The following is an 18,747-nucleotide window of genomic DNA, read 5'->3' as shown; positions in this document are numbered from 1 at the left end:
AGGAAGTGGCAGAGATGATTCAACCCGTCACACTCCTCTTCCTCCTGACTCAGGGATCAACTAACTGGCACAAGGACCTTGTACGGCCAGCACTCGGGGAGCCACTTCAAAGTCGACTAGCCTTAAAGTCACAGCCTTTTTCTTTCTGCTTAACACGAGGGGGGAACAGAAAGCCCTCAGTGAGCGGGCATCCTTGCGCAGACCTCCACCCGTGCACACCGGTAACGTAATTTCCCCAGAGGCGCAGTGGTTTGCTTCTGCACCACCATTCCTGGAGGCCTCTCTGCTCCCCATGCTGCCATGCAGTTTACCATCAAAGAAGATTCTGTGACGGGTTAAGACCATGTACTTGGAGCAGACACCGTGGAGAAATGACGGCTCTGCTACTTATGAGCTGTGCAAATATGGGCAAGTTACTTAGCCTCTCTGTGCCTCAGTTTTTGTATCTTCCTGTCTAGGAGGGGTGAGGATTAGAGATCATCTACAGGAGGGATTTAACAAATGGCAGGCACTTTGAATACATGTTCATCACCTATTAGGAACTTAGAGCAGAGCTCAGAATCTGATGGAATCACCAGCTCCACAGGTGATCCACTTCCTAGGATCCTAGGATTCAATCAGGAGGATCCTTCCATCCCGTGGAATCCCGTGGTTGCCAGCAGCGGTTCTCAAACTTGAATGTGTGTCCGAATTACTCTGGCTGTTGAACCTGACTTCTGGGACTCTCCCTAGAGATTCTAATTCAGGGGGTGCGGAATTAGGGGGAAACTGAAAATGCGCATCTCTAACAAGTCCCCAGGTGCTTCAGATGCCGGGTCCAGGGACTGCACTCTGCACAGGGCAGGGTCCTGGCTCCTGCGGCTCGTTTGCTCAGCCCCTCGTGACTCAGACTCAGCACCGCCCAAGCTGGCCGAGTCCTTCCCGGGTCCCTCACAGGTCTGGATTCTAGCCCTCCGGACGGGACACAGTCTTGTCCTGTCTGCTCTGCAGGTCCCACCTTGGCCCCTTCCCTCTCCGTGCACTGGCAGAGCAAGTACTGCCTGCCCAGCTCTCCGCCTCCGTCTGGCTCCACCTGGTGTTGGCTCCCAGGCATCTCGCTTGTTCCTGGTTTGCAGCAGCTTAGGCCCCCTGAACCGCAGGCAAGGAAGACTGTGGGGTCTGATCTTCCCTGCCGGAATGGGGAGCTTTCTGGGTCTGGGCAAATGTCCGGGCTTTCTGCTGTGTCTTATGGGCTTTTACTAGTAATTGCAGTGAGTATCCAGTGAATTGAGGGAAACAAAAGCTGACAGAGAGGTTAGGGAACTAGAATGAATAACCCCAGGCAAAGGGAAGTTGTGGGCAAGCAATCTTCAACAATAGAACCATTAAAATAAAGATGACACTGACAAACTGATCTTTACCCCTATGAAAGAACAAATTTGAGGAAATGGGGTCAAATTGCAACATGGTAGGTTAAAGTCTGCTCTGGGCAAGTTCCTAATATTGAGAATTATGAAGAGCAACCGGGGTTAGCAAGGGCAGATGAGAAAACCCTTGGCTAAACATTCCTAATGAAACTGATAACCTCAACTGCCATGAAAGTTTCACAGGCCTTACACCTTGCTCTTTTTTATACCCTGCTTTTATACCCTGGGTACAAAGTCGAGAGGAGGGAAGGGCCTTTTGACGGTTTTTTTAACTGAATATGAGTTTGGCAGTTTGTGCCACTTAAGGATACAGTTTTAAGTTAGTTGCTAACAATATTACATAGAATAACAAATGTTGTTTTCTTTCAGCTGATACCAGCCCTGGCCGGGTGACTCGGTTGGTCGGAGCGCCATCCTATACACCAAAAGGTTGCAGGTTCACACATGGGAGGCAACCGATTAATGTCTCTCACGTTGATGTCTGTCTGTCTCTCTCCATCCCCCTTCCCCTCTCCCTTCCTCTCTCTCTAAAATCAATAAACGTACCCTTGGGTAAAGACTTGTTTAAAATCAGTACCTTAGGGAACTGGTTCCTTTCTAATTTAGCGGATGCAATGAGAACCCAAAGCAGCCAACTCTGAGGCTCCAAATAGAATCTGTGCAACACCACACATCCTCTCTTCCCATTTGCCAGGTTTAACTATCACACTTGCGAAAAGTGTTTCTTCCTCATTTTTAATGGAAAGTCTTCAGATTTCTGGTAGCCGGAGGAAGTGGCTCTTGTCCTGCCAACACTGTACAGGAAATGTAATAAGTTATTATTATGCTGATGAACTGAAAGGGTGGCTTTTGCCGCCAGTTCTTCCTGCCCGCTGGAAGCCTGGCAGCTGAGTCGAGGTGCCTGCTGGGCCTCTGCATCTCCTGCTTAGGCTCCGGCTCCTCTGGGTGGGGGAGGCATTAGGGAGCTGGGCCGAGAGAAGGGGAAATGCACTCGACCAGGAAAACTGTATTTTACACAAGCGAAGCTTTTTGTCAAGTTATAGGTCCAAGGTGAACACCGCTCCTGCTGGGGGCAGGGGACCTGTCTGAGGCCAGTGTGGGAGGACCGAGGGTCAGGTTGCACCTGTGCTGATGCTGGACCCTCTGGGATCCCTGGCTGCTTATCTCTCTCCTGTCCTGCGTTGTACAGCACTGCCCGCATGCTGACCTCTTCAGTCAAGACACGCTTGGTCAGGAAATGGCTCCGCATTCCAATGTGCTCCAATTTCCTGCAGATCCCAAGCGGTTAGCTTGTTTACCTCTGTAGAGTTTAAGAAACTTTGTCTGCCCCCCAATAAAATAATCCAAAGCAGCTGGGGTTCAATAGCCTAAACTTCATCTTCCATGATTATAATAATTGTTTAGGAAAAAAAAATCCCTCTTTACTTGAACCTGAACAACACTTTGATTGGGACTAAGACAGAAATCTCCTCAATAAACTGTGAAAAGAAACAATCCAAATCGCCAGCTATTTGGTCTGACATCAACCACATCTTTTCTTCTTTTTTCTTTTTTTAACAGTAGGTCCAACCAGCCCACATCCTTTGGCCCTGCACCGTGGGCCCTAGCACAGCCCCTCCGGCTGTGAGCGGCTCCTGCACTCAGCTTGGCCTCTCGCCACCGCGCTGACCTGATTCAAGCCTTTACTAAGCTCTTCCAGAACCAGGGCAGTGGTCTCCTTACCGCCCCCCCCATCGAGGACCCCCCCCCAGCCACTTTCCCATGATGCACAATCTAATCACATCCCCACCCCACCCACCCCTCGACAGCCCACAACGTACCCAGATAAAACCTCCACTTTCCTGCGGGCACATAGGCCCACAAAGTCCAGGGTGCCATGCTTGTCAGAGATCCCTGAACACACCGCCAGGCACCCCTCCCCCGCCCCTGCCAGTATCCCCACCCGACAGGGCACTAGCTGCCTCGAACTCCTGCCTCCAGCGCTGCTTTCTTGTGTCTTTATGTGCTTCAGACACACGAGGCTGCCTGGTCGGGAAGAATGGGGTATTTTTCTGGACACTTCGGTGCCGGTTACAGCACCCCTTGTCCTGGGCAGGCACTCTACTCTGCAAACGCCCCCGGTCACACAGGCCCGGTCCTGCGATCCTACTGTCCGTACATGTCTGCACTGCGTGCTCCCCAGCCTGGCACAGACTGTCCCACGTGGGGTAGGCGCTCACTTTGTTGAAATAAACAAATTCCATGTTATTTCTCTCTAGTGGGCGCCATGCCCTGAATGGGGCAGGCCACAGACATCAACCACAGCTGGAAGTCAGCGTGGCCCACAAAGCAAACACGGATGTGAAGTTACCAGCACACGTTCAGAAAGAAAGTGCTTCCCTCCGCGACGGATCCTGCCGTGACAGCTGCAGTGCCAGCCAGGCCCTGGACGAACGGCCTAGACAGAGGGGAGGCCCGCGGGGTGGGGGTGCTGGCAGGAAGCAGACTGACAGCCGCTTTCAGAATGGGGACAGAGATATGGGACGCAGTGTCATCTGGCTCGCCACCACTCGCACTCAACCTCAAAGGCTCACTCAGAACTTCAGACGGGCGGAGCCTCCTGCTTCACTGTCTCAAGCTCGGTTTCTTCAGACCCGGTGATTTGGGGCAGAAAGGATGAGCTGACCTCAAACTGTCTTCCTAGCAGTGGGCCCTGTAGGAAGCCCATGCACGGCCGCCCAGGGAATGCAGCCGAGGCGAAGGGTTTCCTGCGCACCAGGTGGGGAACCTTAAGGTGCCCGGAGAGAAAGTCACCGCAGGCAGAACCCCACCTGGGCCAGCTCTGGGTGGGTGGAGGTGGGTGGGGGCGCTGTGTGCTCCAGGGGGGGCGGGGGCAGGACGCTGCAGGGAGACAGACCCGCAGGATCCTCTGCGTGGCCAGAGGGTGGACGCCCTAGGAAGTGGATCACCTGTGGAGCTGATGACATTGGCCGGATGCAGACCCACTGCGGCCACCAGAACGGCTCAGCCAGCACTCCCAGTGCACAGGACACACCGTGTGAAAAAAACACTGATTTTTTTCCCCCATGAACTTCAAAAATAGGAAAATACGGGGGGGGGGGGGCGGGGATTTTAACACTGACCTGGCAGATAGAGTTCCCACAGCACCTTCTTAAAACAACACTCACCACACAGGCCCTGGCTTGGAACTCCCCTTTCTGTGGCTGCATAAAATATCGATTTACTGACCTTCCAAGATTCACCTTTATTGTTTCAGTTTTCCTGGTGCAACAATTTCTGGTAGATAACTGAAAAAAGTAGGCGCATGTTTCCTTATCAACGCAGGGAAGGCATTCAGGTTGCACACCAGCCGTTTTCGGGGGTGGGGAGAGGGCTGGTGGGAAGGAAATAATGGGGGAGGCATTTGAAATATTTGTTATTGACAAAATGCCATGATCTACGTGTGTGTGGTTCCCCAAACAAAGAGTTAACATGCCCCCAGCTTCCTCTCTGGGGTGGGAAGGGGGACAGGCCGTGGGGGTGCTGGGCACCCACCGATCCTGTAGCCCAGACAGGGCACCACCCTTAGGGAATTTCCTCTACAGGGTCTCCCCACAGGCTTTCCAGGGCCCTTGTAGCTTATCTGTGTCTGATTAGTGTCCTTACCTCTTCAATAAGGGCCATACAAGAGTTATCTCAAGAACTATAAACGTTTCACGCCCTGTCTGTTGGTGAGGGTTCCTGAATCAAGTGCTTTGTGCTATCTGTAAAGTCATAAAAATATGTGAGGTTTTTTTTTTTTTTTTGCAAGTGTCCTTTATGCCCAAACCATTCCTGCCACCCTCTAGACTAGGAAGCTTTCTTCCTCAGCTGCCTCTTGGAATCACATCATCTCCTGATTTTCTGCCCATCCTCCAAAGCCCACTTCAGAAACACCTCCCTCCTGAAGCCCTCCCTGATTCCTCCGGCTACACTCACTCCCACGAGCTCTCCACCACTCTCCCAGAGTCTCTTGTCAGAGCTGCTCTTTTATGGTTATGGCCTCCCCCATCTTGTCCTCTCCCCTGGACGGTGTGGCCTGTGAGGACGCGGCCACATCTCTTGCTTCTCACCAACCCAGTGTGTGACATCCCGCACATTCGGCCTGGGTGTGAATGAATGTACGCTTAGGTCTGGGGTCACTGGCAATAAGCACAGTCATGTCTAACCAGTTACCTTATCGAAAACAGTGTGCTTCTGTATGTTCTTACTTGGAATAAACAGCGGAAGTATCAACATAAAAACTCATTATTTTTTTTTTATCTGTACGCAAACACTCTTCTTATGTCTGGAAACAAATTCCCTCCCAAAGACAGGCAGGCAAAGGGAGAACCACAGAAATGTTTTCAAAGGCTAGGCTTCCAGACTTCCAGGTAGGTTTAAACCTGTTCACTTAATGTGAATGAAACCAAGTGCAACCAATACTTGCAGATAAAGCACTTTCTAGAAGATGTGTTTGCCAACTATTTTACAAAACCCACGCCCCACCCCCAACAATGCAAAGTGCTGTGCCCAGCCTTGCCCATGAGTGATGACCACTACCTATGGCCAGCCAACGCAGTTCCTTTTTCCCCTTTTTTTCAATAACAGGTTGGCCAAAGAAGCAGTAGTTGAACCCGTGGGGCGCTTGTGACCACAGTGACTTTGGGGGTTGATACTGCGTTTCCATTGTCACGGTTAGTGGATTTCCAGTGGGGACACTGGGGATAAACAATAGCATTCAACTAGAAGCCGGTATCATTTGGCTGTTTTCTGTTGAGGTATGATTTTAAAATGCATGTAACTCAAGTGGCCAAAAGGAAAAGGGAGGGGAAACAGCCCTTGTTGAAAGATCTCTCTGAAAAACAACCTTGTTTTGACAGGATTTGCTGTTACTATTACAACGTGTTGCATTTTAACGCATATGTGGGTAGTTTTGTAATAAAATGTGAGATGCTTTTAAAATCTGGGTAGCTGGGCAGGTTTTCCGCCAGCAGGTAGCTAGCTGTTCACGGGATCCCTGAGTTTTTAATTCAAATAAGGTAGCGCCCTGCCCAACCTGCTGAACTCTTAATTAAGCCGGCTTTCTTTTCCCTCAGCCGTTGAGTGACCCCTGCTAGGAGCGAGATCCCAGACGGGATCTCCGCGAGCATTTTCTGCTCCAGCCTCCAGCACATCCGAGCTATTTCTGTCACGGTGTGAGGCCCAGGCTGGCTTTTCCCCTGTCCTCACCCAAACCCAGTTGGTTCTGCAAACGCCTCTCTGAGTCTGCACGGGGGAGTTTCGGGGGGGGGGGGTCACAGAGCCTCGGCCGATTCCAGACAATGGAAATCCGAAACTGCCGGACCAAAGAAAGCGCCCCCTCTCACCCTCCCTTCCGAGGGACGTCCAAGCGGACACGGTTTTCGTAGCGCTCCTGGTGCGGGGCTCGCCGCCCGAGAGCGCCCCTCCACGAGGGCAGAAAACCAGTAACTCACTTTATTTACTTGCAGCTGAGTGGTCCGGTAGAGGCCATCCCTCCCAGAGGGCCGCGACAAACTGAGAAGGCGCTTGTGCGGGGGCACCCCCAGCACTCTGAACCCTCCACCAGCCACGGGGCACTGGGGCGGGAGCAGGCCCGGCACCAGTGGCACCAACGACGGCCCCGCGGGTCCCGGCCCCACCCGACTGAGCTCCAGGACCGCAGAGCCGTTTCTGGCTCCCCCACGGGCTTGAAGCCCCGCGTGCACCTTGGTTTCTCCCACTGCAAACAGTATTTTGTCCTAACATCACCGAGGGGTTCTGAAGACAAGTGATTCTAAGGTTACTCGGGGCCAGAACCTGAAAAGGTGGACCTTGACCTGCGTGCGGGGGAAGTCGGAGAGGGCAAGGGGACCAGGAAAAACAGGGGAGAGAGGGTCGGCTGTTCTGCAGAAACCGCCCAATTCGGTTTCGCGGCACGCGCGGAGCGTGGCTCTAGCCTGCAGACGAGCAGGAAAACGGAGGGTGGTGCGACGCCCAGGTGGAGGGACCGACCCGGCGCTCCCGGGGGGCCCCGAAGGGCCGGAGAGCCGGACTTAGCAGTGGTTCCCTAACGTGGGTGTTGTTTGCGCCTCGGGCTTCTCCCTCGCGTATTCTGCTCGCGCGGGGAGGGGCTGTGTCTTCGCACAGCGACTGTGCGTGGGACCTTCGGGGCTCCAGGAACGTCGGGGGAAATGAATGACAAGAAAGCCTGACATTAAGTGGGCTTTTCCAAGCAAGCGCCGTGTCCAGTGCTGGGGTCCAGCAGGCCCCCAATAGCCTATTCACTCGCCCTTTCCCTCTCGCACTGTCCGACCCGCGTAACCTCCTCCCCAGGTTTCCGCCGTTTCTGTCTCCAAATCCTCAGCTCTCGCTTCTCCGTCCAGTTGTCAAGCCGTCTGGCAGCCTCTGCGCCCCCTCGCCTCCCCAGCTCCCGAGAAGGCGCGGGGCGCGGGCGGCCTCCTTACCTGCAGCGGCCCGAGGAGCGCGAAGAGCGCGAGCAGCGAGGGCAGCGGGCCGCGCCGCCGGGCGCGCGGGGCCATGGCGCGGAGAGGCGGGCTGGGCGCCGCGCTCTGCGGCCTCTGCGGCCCAGACCGCGCGGCAGCAGCTTGGGGCCTGGGATCCGCCCGCCCCGCCCGGCGCCGAGCCCCGCCCCGCCCCGCCCGGGCACCTGTCCCCTCCTTCCCTCGTGGCGCCCCCTTCCGGCCGGGCCGAGCTGCGCCCGCCAGGTGGTGCACGGGCGCGCCGCGTGGAGGGGCGGTCCGCTCAGCGTCTGGGCCCGGGGGTGTGGAGGGACCCCCGGCCTCTGGGGGTGAGGGCAGCGGGACGATCTGCGTCCGCAGCCGCAGGGGGCGGGGGGGCTTAGCCCCGGACGACCCTCCCCTCGGCTGAAGAGCCGTTGCACGTGGTTTGCTGCAACTCGACCTGCATGTCTCTTAAGTTCATAGCCACGGGCCAGCCTGCTGCACCCCAGGCTTCCGGGGTCGGGGAGACAGCGGCAGCCTAGCCCCCGCACCCCGCCCTCCCGGAGCCGGTGCGCTCAGCCCTTCCAGGCGGGGCCTCCCTGCAGCGGGAATTAACGAGAAGAGGATCTTCGTGGACTGAGTGAAAAGATCACCACGGCATCCCTGCAGCACGCTTCCTGAAATCTTCCTTCCAAGTCCTCTGGCCAGGTTCTCTCCTCCAGGCGCCCTGCCTGCCTGCCTCCGTCCCTCGCCCGGAGAAGGCGCTCGTCTTGGCTGGGTCTCTTTCCTGGCCAAGAACCAGCCAGCTGTGTGGGGCGCGTGTAATTCCTTTCTCAGTTGTGTGTCCTCCCTCACGGTCCAGGTCGATGCTGGACGGGCGCGCATACCCACTCATTTCTGCAGTTAACTTTTGGAGTGAAAATGCTTGTCTCAGAATGCAATGAATTCTCGGAGTGACAGACCGACCGACCTACCTACCTACCTACCCGCCTTACCTTTCTGGCCCAGCACACAGCGTATCTTAGTGAATGAACAGTCCCTGAGCGCCTGGGAAAACTCTGCCCTCCCTGTCGAAGGGTGACGTGGTTTATAAATGTCATTTAGGTTAAACTGGTTGAAATACCCACACTGATTTTCTGTCTTCTGAGAAAATTGGAAGTTTCCAACAATAATCGTGGATTGGTCCAGTTTTCTTTGTAGTGTTTTCCTCCACTTGCCCCCCACCCCAACTGTTTTTGAAGCCCAGATTAGAGGCATAAATATCTAGGAATATGTCTTCTTGACCCACTGATGCTTTCGTGATTATCACTGCATGTCCCTGATGAATAGTAAAACGGGCTCTGAAGTCCGCTTTGATCTGTGACATAGCCACTGCTCTGTTCTCACCAGCTCCGCCCAGTACTTCTCATTCTTCTCACTTTGTTACCTATGCCTGCTTTCCAGTGGCAGCACTCACTGGCCTCGTTTTTTCATTTTATTCAGCACGACCGCCTCTACCTTTGGAGTGTGTAGACCATTCGCATTCCATGTGACTGACTGTGGATGTGGTGGAGTTTCAGTTTATCTTGCTACTTGTTTCTGGTCCATCTTTGTTCCTTTTTTCATCTTTTCAATTAAGAATTTTTAGGATCCCATTTTCTCTTTGCTGTTACCTTATATACCTCCTTGTTTTATTTTTTCAGCACTGGGATTGTCATACGAGTCTGCACTTATAAATTTATCACAGCCTACCTTCAGATAAAATTCTACCACTTCACGGGGCTTGTGAGAACCTTGGACACCCCCACCCCCCACCTTGGTGCCATGCACACTGCCTGCTGCTCTTTGGGTAGTAACTCCGTGCTGTGCAGCCTGGTGCCTGCACTGCCCACTCGCTTTGGAGCATTTTGGAAAGCAGTCTGGTGGTGCTGACGAAAAAACTTCAAAGTGCCCATCTCCTTGGACAAAGCAATTCCATACCTTGGAATCCAATATATCGATATGTGCAGAGAACAGTATAAGGGCCCTTTACCTTAGCATTTCTGCAAAACCACACAAGGAAAAATGTGTTTATTAATATCGAAATGGCAGAAAAAGTGTGGTCCCTCACAATATAGACTACGGTGCAGCTATTAAAGAAGGTTAAGTAGTTTGGGAAAGATGTAGTGGGCAAAAGTAGGTTAAATTATAAGCCATCATTACCTAAAAGATAAATCACAAGGATATGAAATAACACAAATAATATATGTAATAGCAATAAACTGTTCACATACAACTGTAAACCTACTTTTGCCCAACCCTGCATATTGAGTAAAAGAAGCAAGTCACAGAAAAATGTTGCCCCATGTTTGTAAACAGTAGTCATGAATAGAAATTTCTGGAAAGACAATGATAATAGTAAACTCTACTAGCGTACTTACAAGTTCATTTAAGCCTTACAATGGGCTTGCAAGGTATCCTGTTTGAGTCCCATTTTACAGAGGAGCAAACTGAAGCACAGAGGTCGGTGGCTTGCCCGGCGCGCCTGGCAGTCGGCGGCAGGGCCGGGAGGCGGGGCCTGGCCGTCTGGCTCACGCTGTGCGTCTCACCTCACTAAACACCAAATATTTCAGTATCAGATGCAATGCAGAAAGGGAAAGGAGAAACTACTAATTTTTACTCTTGGTGTTTCTAAATTTCATCTGCATGGAAAAAAAAGTACTTTTGCATTTTAACAGGCAGCCGCGTGAATGGTCCAGAGGGGAAAACTCAGTAAACTAAGGAAGGAAAGGGACGGTTCTGTGCGCAGGCGGAGGAACGCGCAGTGACCCGGCCTGTCTGTCGTCCCCTTGCGTGTGGAGGAGCGGCGGTGCAGAAGGTGGACGGGATCGTGCCTTCGCTAACAGGAACTGGACGTTCGCCGTGGCCCCTCGTGAAAATGCCACGGCCTGCTCCTGGCACACTTCCAACATCACCCTCTCCTTTGTTAAAAAAAGATCAGGGGATTTAAAACTTCTGCTTGGAAAGCCCCGGAGGTGAGTGTGCTGGTTTTAGAAGCACTTTGACAAACGGAATGCCCGTGTCAACATATTAAATCCACTTTCTAAAAAAAGCAGTTTAACTTTAAAAAATTACATATTTTTCTCTGTGAAGTGAAGGATGAACACACAGTATCTAAACCTGTCATTTAGGGAAACTAGTTTAAATGTTACTTATGATGAAAAATCCAGCCACATGTATAAGCACATGTATAATTAAATTTGGTTATATGTAATAACAGTAAAATGCATTTCAAACAATAGTATTTATTGTTTGAAGTTAAAAGTCTTCAATTTCATAAAAAGCACTCCACTGATAATGAATTATTTGTACTGGGCTAAAACAAAGTATGCACAAACACAGGAATTACAGGTTTATTTTAAAATCCCTTTTTCATGATTAGTGTGCACCTCACCTTGGAAATCCCCACCGCTCCCCTCTTCTGCATGAACTCGAGTTTTCAGAATTAAAAAGGTAACATAAAAGTGTGGCAATCGTTTTTGGTTCTAGGGAACAGCTGGTATTATATTGCATTTTAACAGTCTTCATTTAAGCACCCCAAACAGAGGCAGGACCTCATTAATGACATGCCAGTAAGCATGACAATCCATCAATTTATGTAATTTTTTTCACATGGTGATATAAAAATAGTTACTGTCACTGGGCACAGCGCGAAAGGGAATACCTAAAAATGTCAACTTTTAATTGAACATAAGACTTTACAAATTGTTCAGTGAAAACGTACAATGTTTTTATTATCTATCCTTTCGTGTTTAGCTCTTTCTCTCATCTTGCCTATAAACCGCTTTTGAAACCAAAGTGAGGCATTGCTAAAGCAGTGTTCATCCGGAGATAAATTAAGATTTCAGTACTATTTCCTAATGACGTCCAAAAACAACATGAAATATTTATGGAACATGCAGGAAACCCATCTCACTTGCTTTCCAAGACAAGACTTTGAGTCCTACAGGTTCAGTGTTCAAAGCAGATCAATCTCTGAACTGCAGAACAAGCATTGTCCCACGCTGATGGAAAGCATTTCCTCCCGAACAGCCAAGTTCAAACTGGCCTCAGCAGACCGCAGCCCAGACCGGGCAGTTTCTTTTTAAAAATACGTTGATGGAAGTATAACTTACATAAAGTGTATGGCTCGGTGGTCATCAAGTGAAAATGCACATGCAGGCAGCCCCCAGACCATGAAGTGGAGCACCACCTGCACCACAAAGCCCCCCAGTGCTCTCTCCTGGTCACTGCTCTCTTCCTCCCTGGTAGATTTAATGGTAACACCGCTGATCAGTTTGGTTCCTGGACTTCATGTGAACAGTCAACATGGAGTGTGTATTGCTTTGTGTATGTTTTTTTTCAGTATTACGTTGATGAGTCATCCCTGTCATCACTGAACAGTGCTGCATTTCAGTAATAATATATCACAGTTTATGCAACACCTTCCCCTTCACTGGAAGGGTATGAGGGTTATGTTCGTGGATTAAGGTTGCTACCACTCAGTTTGAGTTTCCACGTCTGTGTTCGTTCACTTCTCTGAACTGGGAGTTGTCAGGTTTCGGCGTTAGAGTTTTGTTGGGCGAGACTGGGACACACGGTGAGGACTTGTACTTGGTGGAATTCAGAGATGCAGCTGTCTGGGTGCTGGGGTTTCTTTGTGGCCTGGTTTTAAACGACAAGGTCAACTTGTCCAATACGGAACTACGGGGATTTTGGTTTTTCTCATGTTGGTTTTGGTAGCTTGTTTTTGTAGTTATTTTTTTAAAAAATACGAATATGTCCATTCTATCTATCTAAACCACAGGTAGCAAACACAAGGCCTGAGGACCGAATCCGGCCCTCCACCTGGTTTTATTCGGCCCGGCACCTTGTTTCTACCTGGTGGCAGCACCGAGCTCCTTGCCCCTAGTTAAGGAGCAGGTACATGCACACAGTCATTAAATTACGTTCAGCCCTTTGAAGGTAACCACGAGGCTGATGTGGCCCCTGGGGAAAATGAGTTTGACACCCCGATCTAAACTTCTACTCTATCAGTATAGTTAGTTATTCACCATCTCCTATATTTTTAATACCATAAGGTTTGTAGAGATTTATTTGTTTCTAACATTGGTAATTTATGCCTTCTCTTTTGCTTGATTGAGTCTTATTGGGATTTAATCAAGTTTGTCCGTTCAATTGATTAGAATGAAGTTTCCAGCTTTCTTAATCTTCTCCACTGTAGGCTGTTGTATTAATTTCTGATGTTACTGCTGCTTCTTACTTTGCACTTCTTCCCAGACTTCCTGACATGGCCATCAGACAGCTGACCTGAAGCCTTTCCGATCTATGCACGTGAACCTGTATGTGCAGCTCCCGCTAAGTATGGCTTTAGAGTCATCGGACAAGTGTTGAACTTTTTGAATTTTTATTTGATAAAAATGTTTTTTTGATTTTTGTTGCCACTTCTTCCATAACCTGTGGTTTCTCATAGAAGCACACTGCTTCATTTCCAACATATTTTATTTTCTAGTTACACTTTTTTTTTTGTCATTTCACTGTGGTCAGAGAATGTATTCTATGGGATTTCATTACCCTAAACATCAGAGCCAGTACAAAGCGATTAGAAGAAAACTGAAGATCAGTATTTTTTATGAACATAGATGCAAAAATCCTCAACAAAATAATGGCAAATGGACTCCAACAGTGTATAAAAAGAATCCTATACATGACCAGGTGGGATTCATCCTTGGTGTGGGGCTGGTTCAGCATCCAAAACTTGGTTAATGCAATACACCAGCAGGCTGAAGAAGACAAATCATGGCCATATCAATAGATACGGAAACAGCATTTAACAAAAGCCAACGCCATTCATGATAAAAAATCTCGGTTAACTAGGAATAGAGAACAGCCCCCACTCGGTAGGGAGGACCTAACAAACACCTCAGCTAAAATCATCCTTCTGAGAAACTCGACCCTTTCCCGCTAGGACCAGAAAGATTGTGACTTGCAGAGAACAGATGCCCCCCAGCCCCCATACCTCAAGTTCAGAGCACCACCCGCTTGTCCAGAGGGCCAGGCTAAGCCATGACTGCAGCCCTTCACCTCACGCAGCAGGAACCCAGGCTTTTCTCACCCGAGCTCTTACCCTCCAGTGCCTCTGAACACCCCCCCTAAAGAACTGAACCCCGAACCCTTCCTCACCACCCGCTGGCCCATGGAAACGCGCCATCTGTCTTCAGGTGCCTCGCCCGGATCACAGCCTCTCCACCTGTTCTTCAGCTCACGCTAATTGGGTCCCAGCAACTCCAACACAAGCCTTTCCCTGCTAAGCTCGTAAGAGCTGATCATAGCTGGAGGGGGGAAAATCACGTGAACTGGTTCTCTCTCCATTCATAATTACGGTTCCCAGCTGGGTTGTCAAAATTGCTGGGCATCCTTACAAGTCACTCAGTAATCCCCTCTGCCATTCTTGAAGGGAACGTTATCTACCTTCTTTCTCCTCCAACCTGCAATACTCTCTAGATGCCAATCAAGTTAATGTCTTTGCTTCACATTTCACTGAGAAAACATACGAGGAATTAAATGGAAACCCCCTAACCTTCCCACCACTAAATCGACCAACTTACCCCCAAACGTATCTATTCTCTGCTTTCTCCCCTATGACAAGGGAGTCCACTTCCTCCCTTTTTCCTCCCAGTTACCACCTGGAATGGCTGCTGCATCACCGCTCACCCCCACTTCCCTGCTTTCTAATTTTGGGTAGCTCGTGCCTGGCGTGCTTAACAACTCACTTACTAGAGAACAAAAATACGGTGCAGGGTTATCCAGCTACCCACACTTTAGCTGTTCAATGATTTAAAAATTTTAATTCCACTCTGTACTTTCATAATGCTTTCTAGATGCTACAACACTTTCAGGTTTACTACTATGTAATTTTTCTAAAGTCCTATGAGGAATAGCGAGCATGTTGTTTTTTCCATGCTCTCTGATGTTGACAGAAATCATGTTGGAAAGGTGATTATGTTTGTGAAATCCATATCAAAATAAATTAGAAAATGACTTACATCATGAGAGGTATCCCCTAAGGTTCAATATTTAATATGTGACAGGAAGGCTTATGAACAGAGAAAGGCAAATATTAAAAAAGTGTCAAGGAATTATCAGAAATAAAGATTAAGCATCTATGAAATGAGAGTCAATTAGATTTATGCTACTTAGCATGCATATTTTATATAGAGAAATATGTAATATTTTCAGCTTCCCTGAAAATGCATACCTTAAAATATCTAAAGTTTTAAATGCTAACAGTTCAAGAAATGGTTACCTTTCCATAAGTAGTTAAAAATTTTGACTGCTATCAATAAATAACCATAAAAAAATCACTGACAAGAAATTTAATATCTAAAACACATAACTTGAAATGCCAGTTTATATACATCAGGAAATCTATACGATGATGTAAATGAAATAAATATAATGGCTTAGTGTTTGATGAAATAAAAGGAACTAATAAAATAGTTTAATATAGTCTTCTATACAGATATGATTTGGAATTTTCCAGATATTACTGAAGACTCTTCAGGAAAAAACCAAATAATTTACATTCTTTTTTATAAAGATTTTTATGTACTCATTTTTAGAGAGAGGGAAAGAGGAGAGAAACTTCAATATGTGGCTGCCTCTCATGCACCCCATACTGGTGGGGACCTTGCCCGCAACCCAGGCATGTGCCCTGACTGGGAATCGAACTGGCGACCCTTTGGTTTGTAGCCTGTGCTCAATTCACTGGGCTACACCAGCCAGGGCTGAAACTGTATTAATTTTATAGCAACATTTTTACAGTAAAAGTTAAAATAAGTAATTTGTATGGATTATATCCCTAAATTAATGTATTAGTACACTTTAATGACTGTATGCTTTCTCATTTCCTTTTGCTTGGATACGGATAAAGCATTTCAAAGTGAAAGTGAATACAGAGACAAAAACAAAACCACAACACGTATGCAAAAACATTTTATTTGTAGTAGATCCACATTTTTGACATGAAAGGTAGCCACTTTCAATTCCTCGGGAATGCCTAGAATCCAACAGTTTTCAGGGACTAGTTTGTTAGCAATTCAGAATGAACTTTTTAAAATGGCTTTGCCTGTGGCAACTTATTTCATAAGCTTGAAAAGGAGATCAGGTAGCTGTCTCAGGAAGCAAACATGATCCAGCTCTGTCCCAAGCGAAGGAAACCAGTGCACACAGCACACAGAAGAATCGCCGCGTGCACTGACTGTGCTCACAGGAGAGTTCTCTTTATTAAAATATCCATTTTCCAAAAAGGCCGCACAGTAAATCCTCAACGCCCCCACCCCCACGTCCATCATGGCTCTGCCGCCTCACCGCGGTGCCTCACAGGCAGCGGTCCGGCCTGGTGGACCCGCGGGTGACCTAACTCTATGGAATGTGCATCCAACACAAGAACAGCCGCTGACTTTACGGGCCGGGTGTTGACTAACCAGGGATAACACAGCCAATGTCATTTCTAGTTTAGAGGCAAGAGAGCAGCCCCCAAATGTCCATAACTTACAGGTACTTCTCTGTAACATGCAGAATGAAAGGATAATCTCTAAAACTGAAAGCATTAGAAAACATCTCGAATAAATGTTTTACACCAATGTTAACTTTCAGATTCGAACCATTTTTCCCTTTGCATTTCAATTTGGAAAAGATGCCCACAACTACTTGCTCTTCCCACTTACATTCACTGCTGACTACCTGGGTTGAATACACAGCAGTGCGAAAACTCCCCGTGGGTACCGCTCCGCGCGTGTACGTGCTGTCTTCCCTCAGGTGAGTCCACTGGGTGCGTGTGAGTGCTGGGGAGGTTTAAATAGCACTTAGAGGATATTGGTGAGAGCTCTGAAATGGTGACAGTGTCATTACTACCCATTTTCTGCAGGACCTGCAGTTCAGATTCACCGCGGCACCACGGGTGCTGCGTGAATGGAATGCGCACGGTTCCCACAGACGCAAACCGAAGTCCAAAAGGCACAGAGTAATGCTGGTGGCTCTTTCTAGTCAGTTAAGAAACAATAAAAAGTCTGCATTATTCTTTCATAATTTAAATACTTAAGTAATCTCCACTTTAATTACTTTATAACAATGACTTCAAATTTACATTATTTAAGTACCATTGTAATAGCTTAGTGTATAATACAGATATTTGCTATCATCCCATCAAAAAAAACGTCTTCGCTATATATGTATAAAAAATATTCTGAAAGACGAGAACACAGAAGAGGGACTTACTTGGAACAGACTCAACCTCCTATCACCACAGTTGTAACTCCAAAATTAACAGATATACAGCAATAATCGAATGCAGTGCAAATATCTTTGGAGGTTAGGATAAAATTATAATTCGAGGACACAAAACAAAGAAATAAAAAAGGCAAGTACTTCAAGTACAAGGAACCAGTCTGCTTGAGGTCCATCGTAGTGTCTCCCAGGGCGTCCTTCCGTGTTCACTTCTTTCTCTGAAACACGTTGGCCAGCATGGCGCCCGATGTGGTCAACTGGCCCATCTTGTTCAAAAACTTGGTCTTTGTGTCTTCGCTCACTAAGCTTGCAGCAATTGACATGGAGCTAGAGACAAAAATTTAAAACTCAAGTAAAGCGATCAAAAAAAACCGAAAATACCCATGTTTTCAGGTCTTCAGTAAATGCATTCTGACCTGCTGACCCAAAAGGGAAGCTCGCACTTGTGGGGGGGACTTATGTACCACACTGGGTGGTGAGCTTTCATGGCCGAACTCCATAGTAAAGGAAGCGGTGTCAGGTTGTGGCTAGGAGCAAGCTGGGAATGAGACTAAATCCTGGCTGTCATTTACCAGCTGTGTGACCCTCGGTAAGTTATTTAACCTCATCGGTGATATAATCCTCATCTGTAAAATGAAAATAAGTGTTACCTAACTCATTGGGTTACTTGTGTGTGTTCTGGGCCTGGGGGCATGTGTACAGGTCGCGCTGGGGGTGGGGGGAGTGAGTGTACGTGTGTGCTGGGGGGTGGGAGGAGTGTATGTGTGTGATGGGGTTGTGGAGGAGTGTGTGTGTGTGTGTGTGTGTGTGTGTATGTGTACCTAGCCTGATAGGATGGAGCACTTATTCCTGGCAGTCAGCTTGAGAAAGAAAACACCTTTGAGCTTATTATGTAACCGACTCCATTTAAGATGAACTGTTCAAGGTTATCTCAGCAAGAGCTAAGAGTACAGTCTATTTGTAATTACTTCCTCCCCTCCACGCCCAACTTCACTCTTTTACACCTACGTCTGTGTTTTAATTTTATTGGATCTCTAAGTTCTAATTGGTTTGGTTAGAAGCATGTGAGAACAGCCCCACAAATTTACAGTCCTTTATGCAGTGAGTCGACTTACAGCTTACAAACTCTTGTCACAAGAAACTAGTTTGCCAAGAAACTAATTTGATTCCCAAATCCTGCTCATGTTGTAATCTCTCTGGAGGCTTTTAGACACACAGCTCTTCAGGCCGAATCAGAACGTGGGCGGCAGGGTCAGAGAATGGGGCCCCTACCCCGTCCTGAATTTTCATTTCCCCAGATAATTCTGATGCAGGTGGTTTATGCACTAGCACTTGGAGACAGCTGATTTAAGGAATTTTCTTGTCTACCAGATAAATGACTACAAAATAACACAAAATAAAATACCATTACCGTGTACAGAAAATTTAGAGAAACTAAGGTTAACCTGAAGTTTTAAACAAAGAATGAATGTCTTACCCCTGAGGCTCTTGGACGGTCTTATTCTCTACTTTTTGTTCACATTCTTTTATCATGGAACTTAAAATAACCTGATTAAAACAACGACAACAAAAAACAGTGAAATACAGCTGACATG

The 18,747-nt window shown here is 48.2% G+C and overlaps 2 protein-coding genes across 8 annotated transcripts in view; both read right to left on the bottom strand.

Annotated features, from left to right (window-relative positions):
• The window catches only part of TNFRSF11A (TNF receptor superfamily member 11a), a 48,901-nt gene extending 40,886 nt beyond the window's left edge, over nucleotides 1-8,015 (bottom strand). For both annotated transcript variants that reach the window (XM_037156422.2, XM_037156423.2), the window contains exon 1: nucleotides 7,871-8,015. In XM_037156422.2, coding sequence (XP_037012317.2) covers nucleotides 7,871-7,945 — 75 coding nt within the window. In that variant the 5' untranslated portion in view covers nucleotides 7,946-8,015. The remainder of the gene's footprint in view (nucleotides 1-7,870) is intronic.
• Nucleotides 8,016-15,846: 7,831 nt separating this feature from the next.
• RELCH (RAB11 binding and LisH domain, coiled-coil and HEAT repeat containing) overlaps nucleotides 15,847-18,747 on the bottom strand; it is an 89,644-nt gene continuing 86,743 nt past the window's right edge. For all 6 annotated transcript variants that reach the window (XM_037156395.2, XM_037156396.2, XM_037156399.2 and 3 more), the window contains 2 exons: nucleotides 18,630-18,700; nucleotides 15,847-17,479 (listed from right to left, as the gene is read on the bottom strand). In XM_037156395.2, the coding sequence (XP_037012290.1) occupies nucleotides 17,359-17,479; nucleotides 18,630-18,700 (192 nt within the window). In that variant the 3' untranslated portion in view covers nucleotides 15,847-17,358. The remainder of the gene's footprint in view (nucleotides 17,480-18,629; nucleotides 18,701-18,747) is intronic.

This window comes from Artibeus jamaicensis, unplaced genomic scaffold (assembly GCF_021234435.1).
Source record: "Artibeus jamaicensis isolate MK-2021 breed Jamaican fruit bat unplaced genomic scaffold, CSHL_Jam_final contig_354, whole genome shotgun sequence".
NCBI lineage: Eukaryota > Metazoa > Chordata > Mammalia > Chiroptera > Phyllostomidae > Artibeus > Artibeus jamaicensis.
The sequence above is the reverse complement of the archived record's forward strand: the minus strand, read 5'-3'. Positions and strand labels throughout refer to the sequence as shown.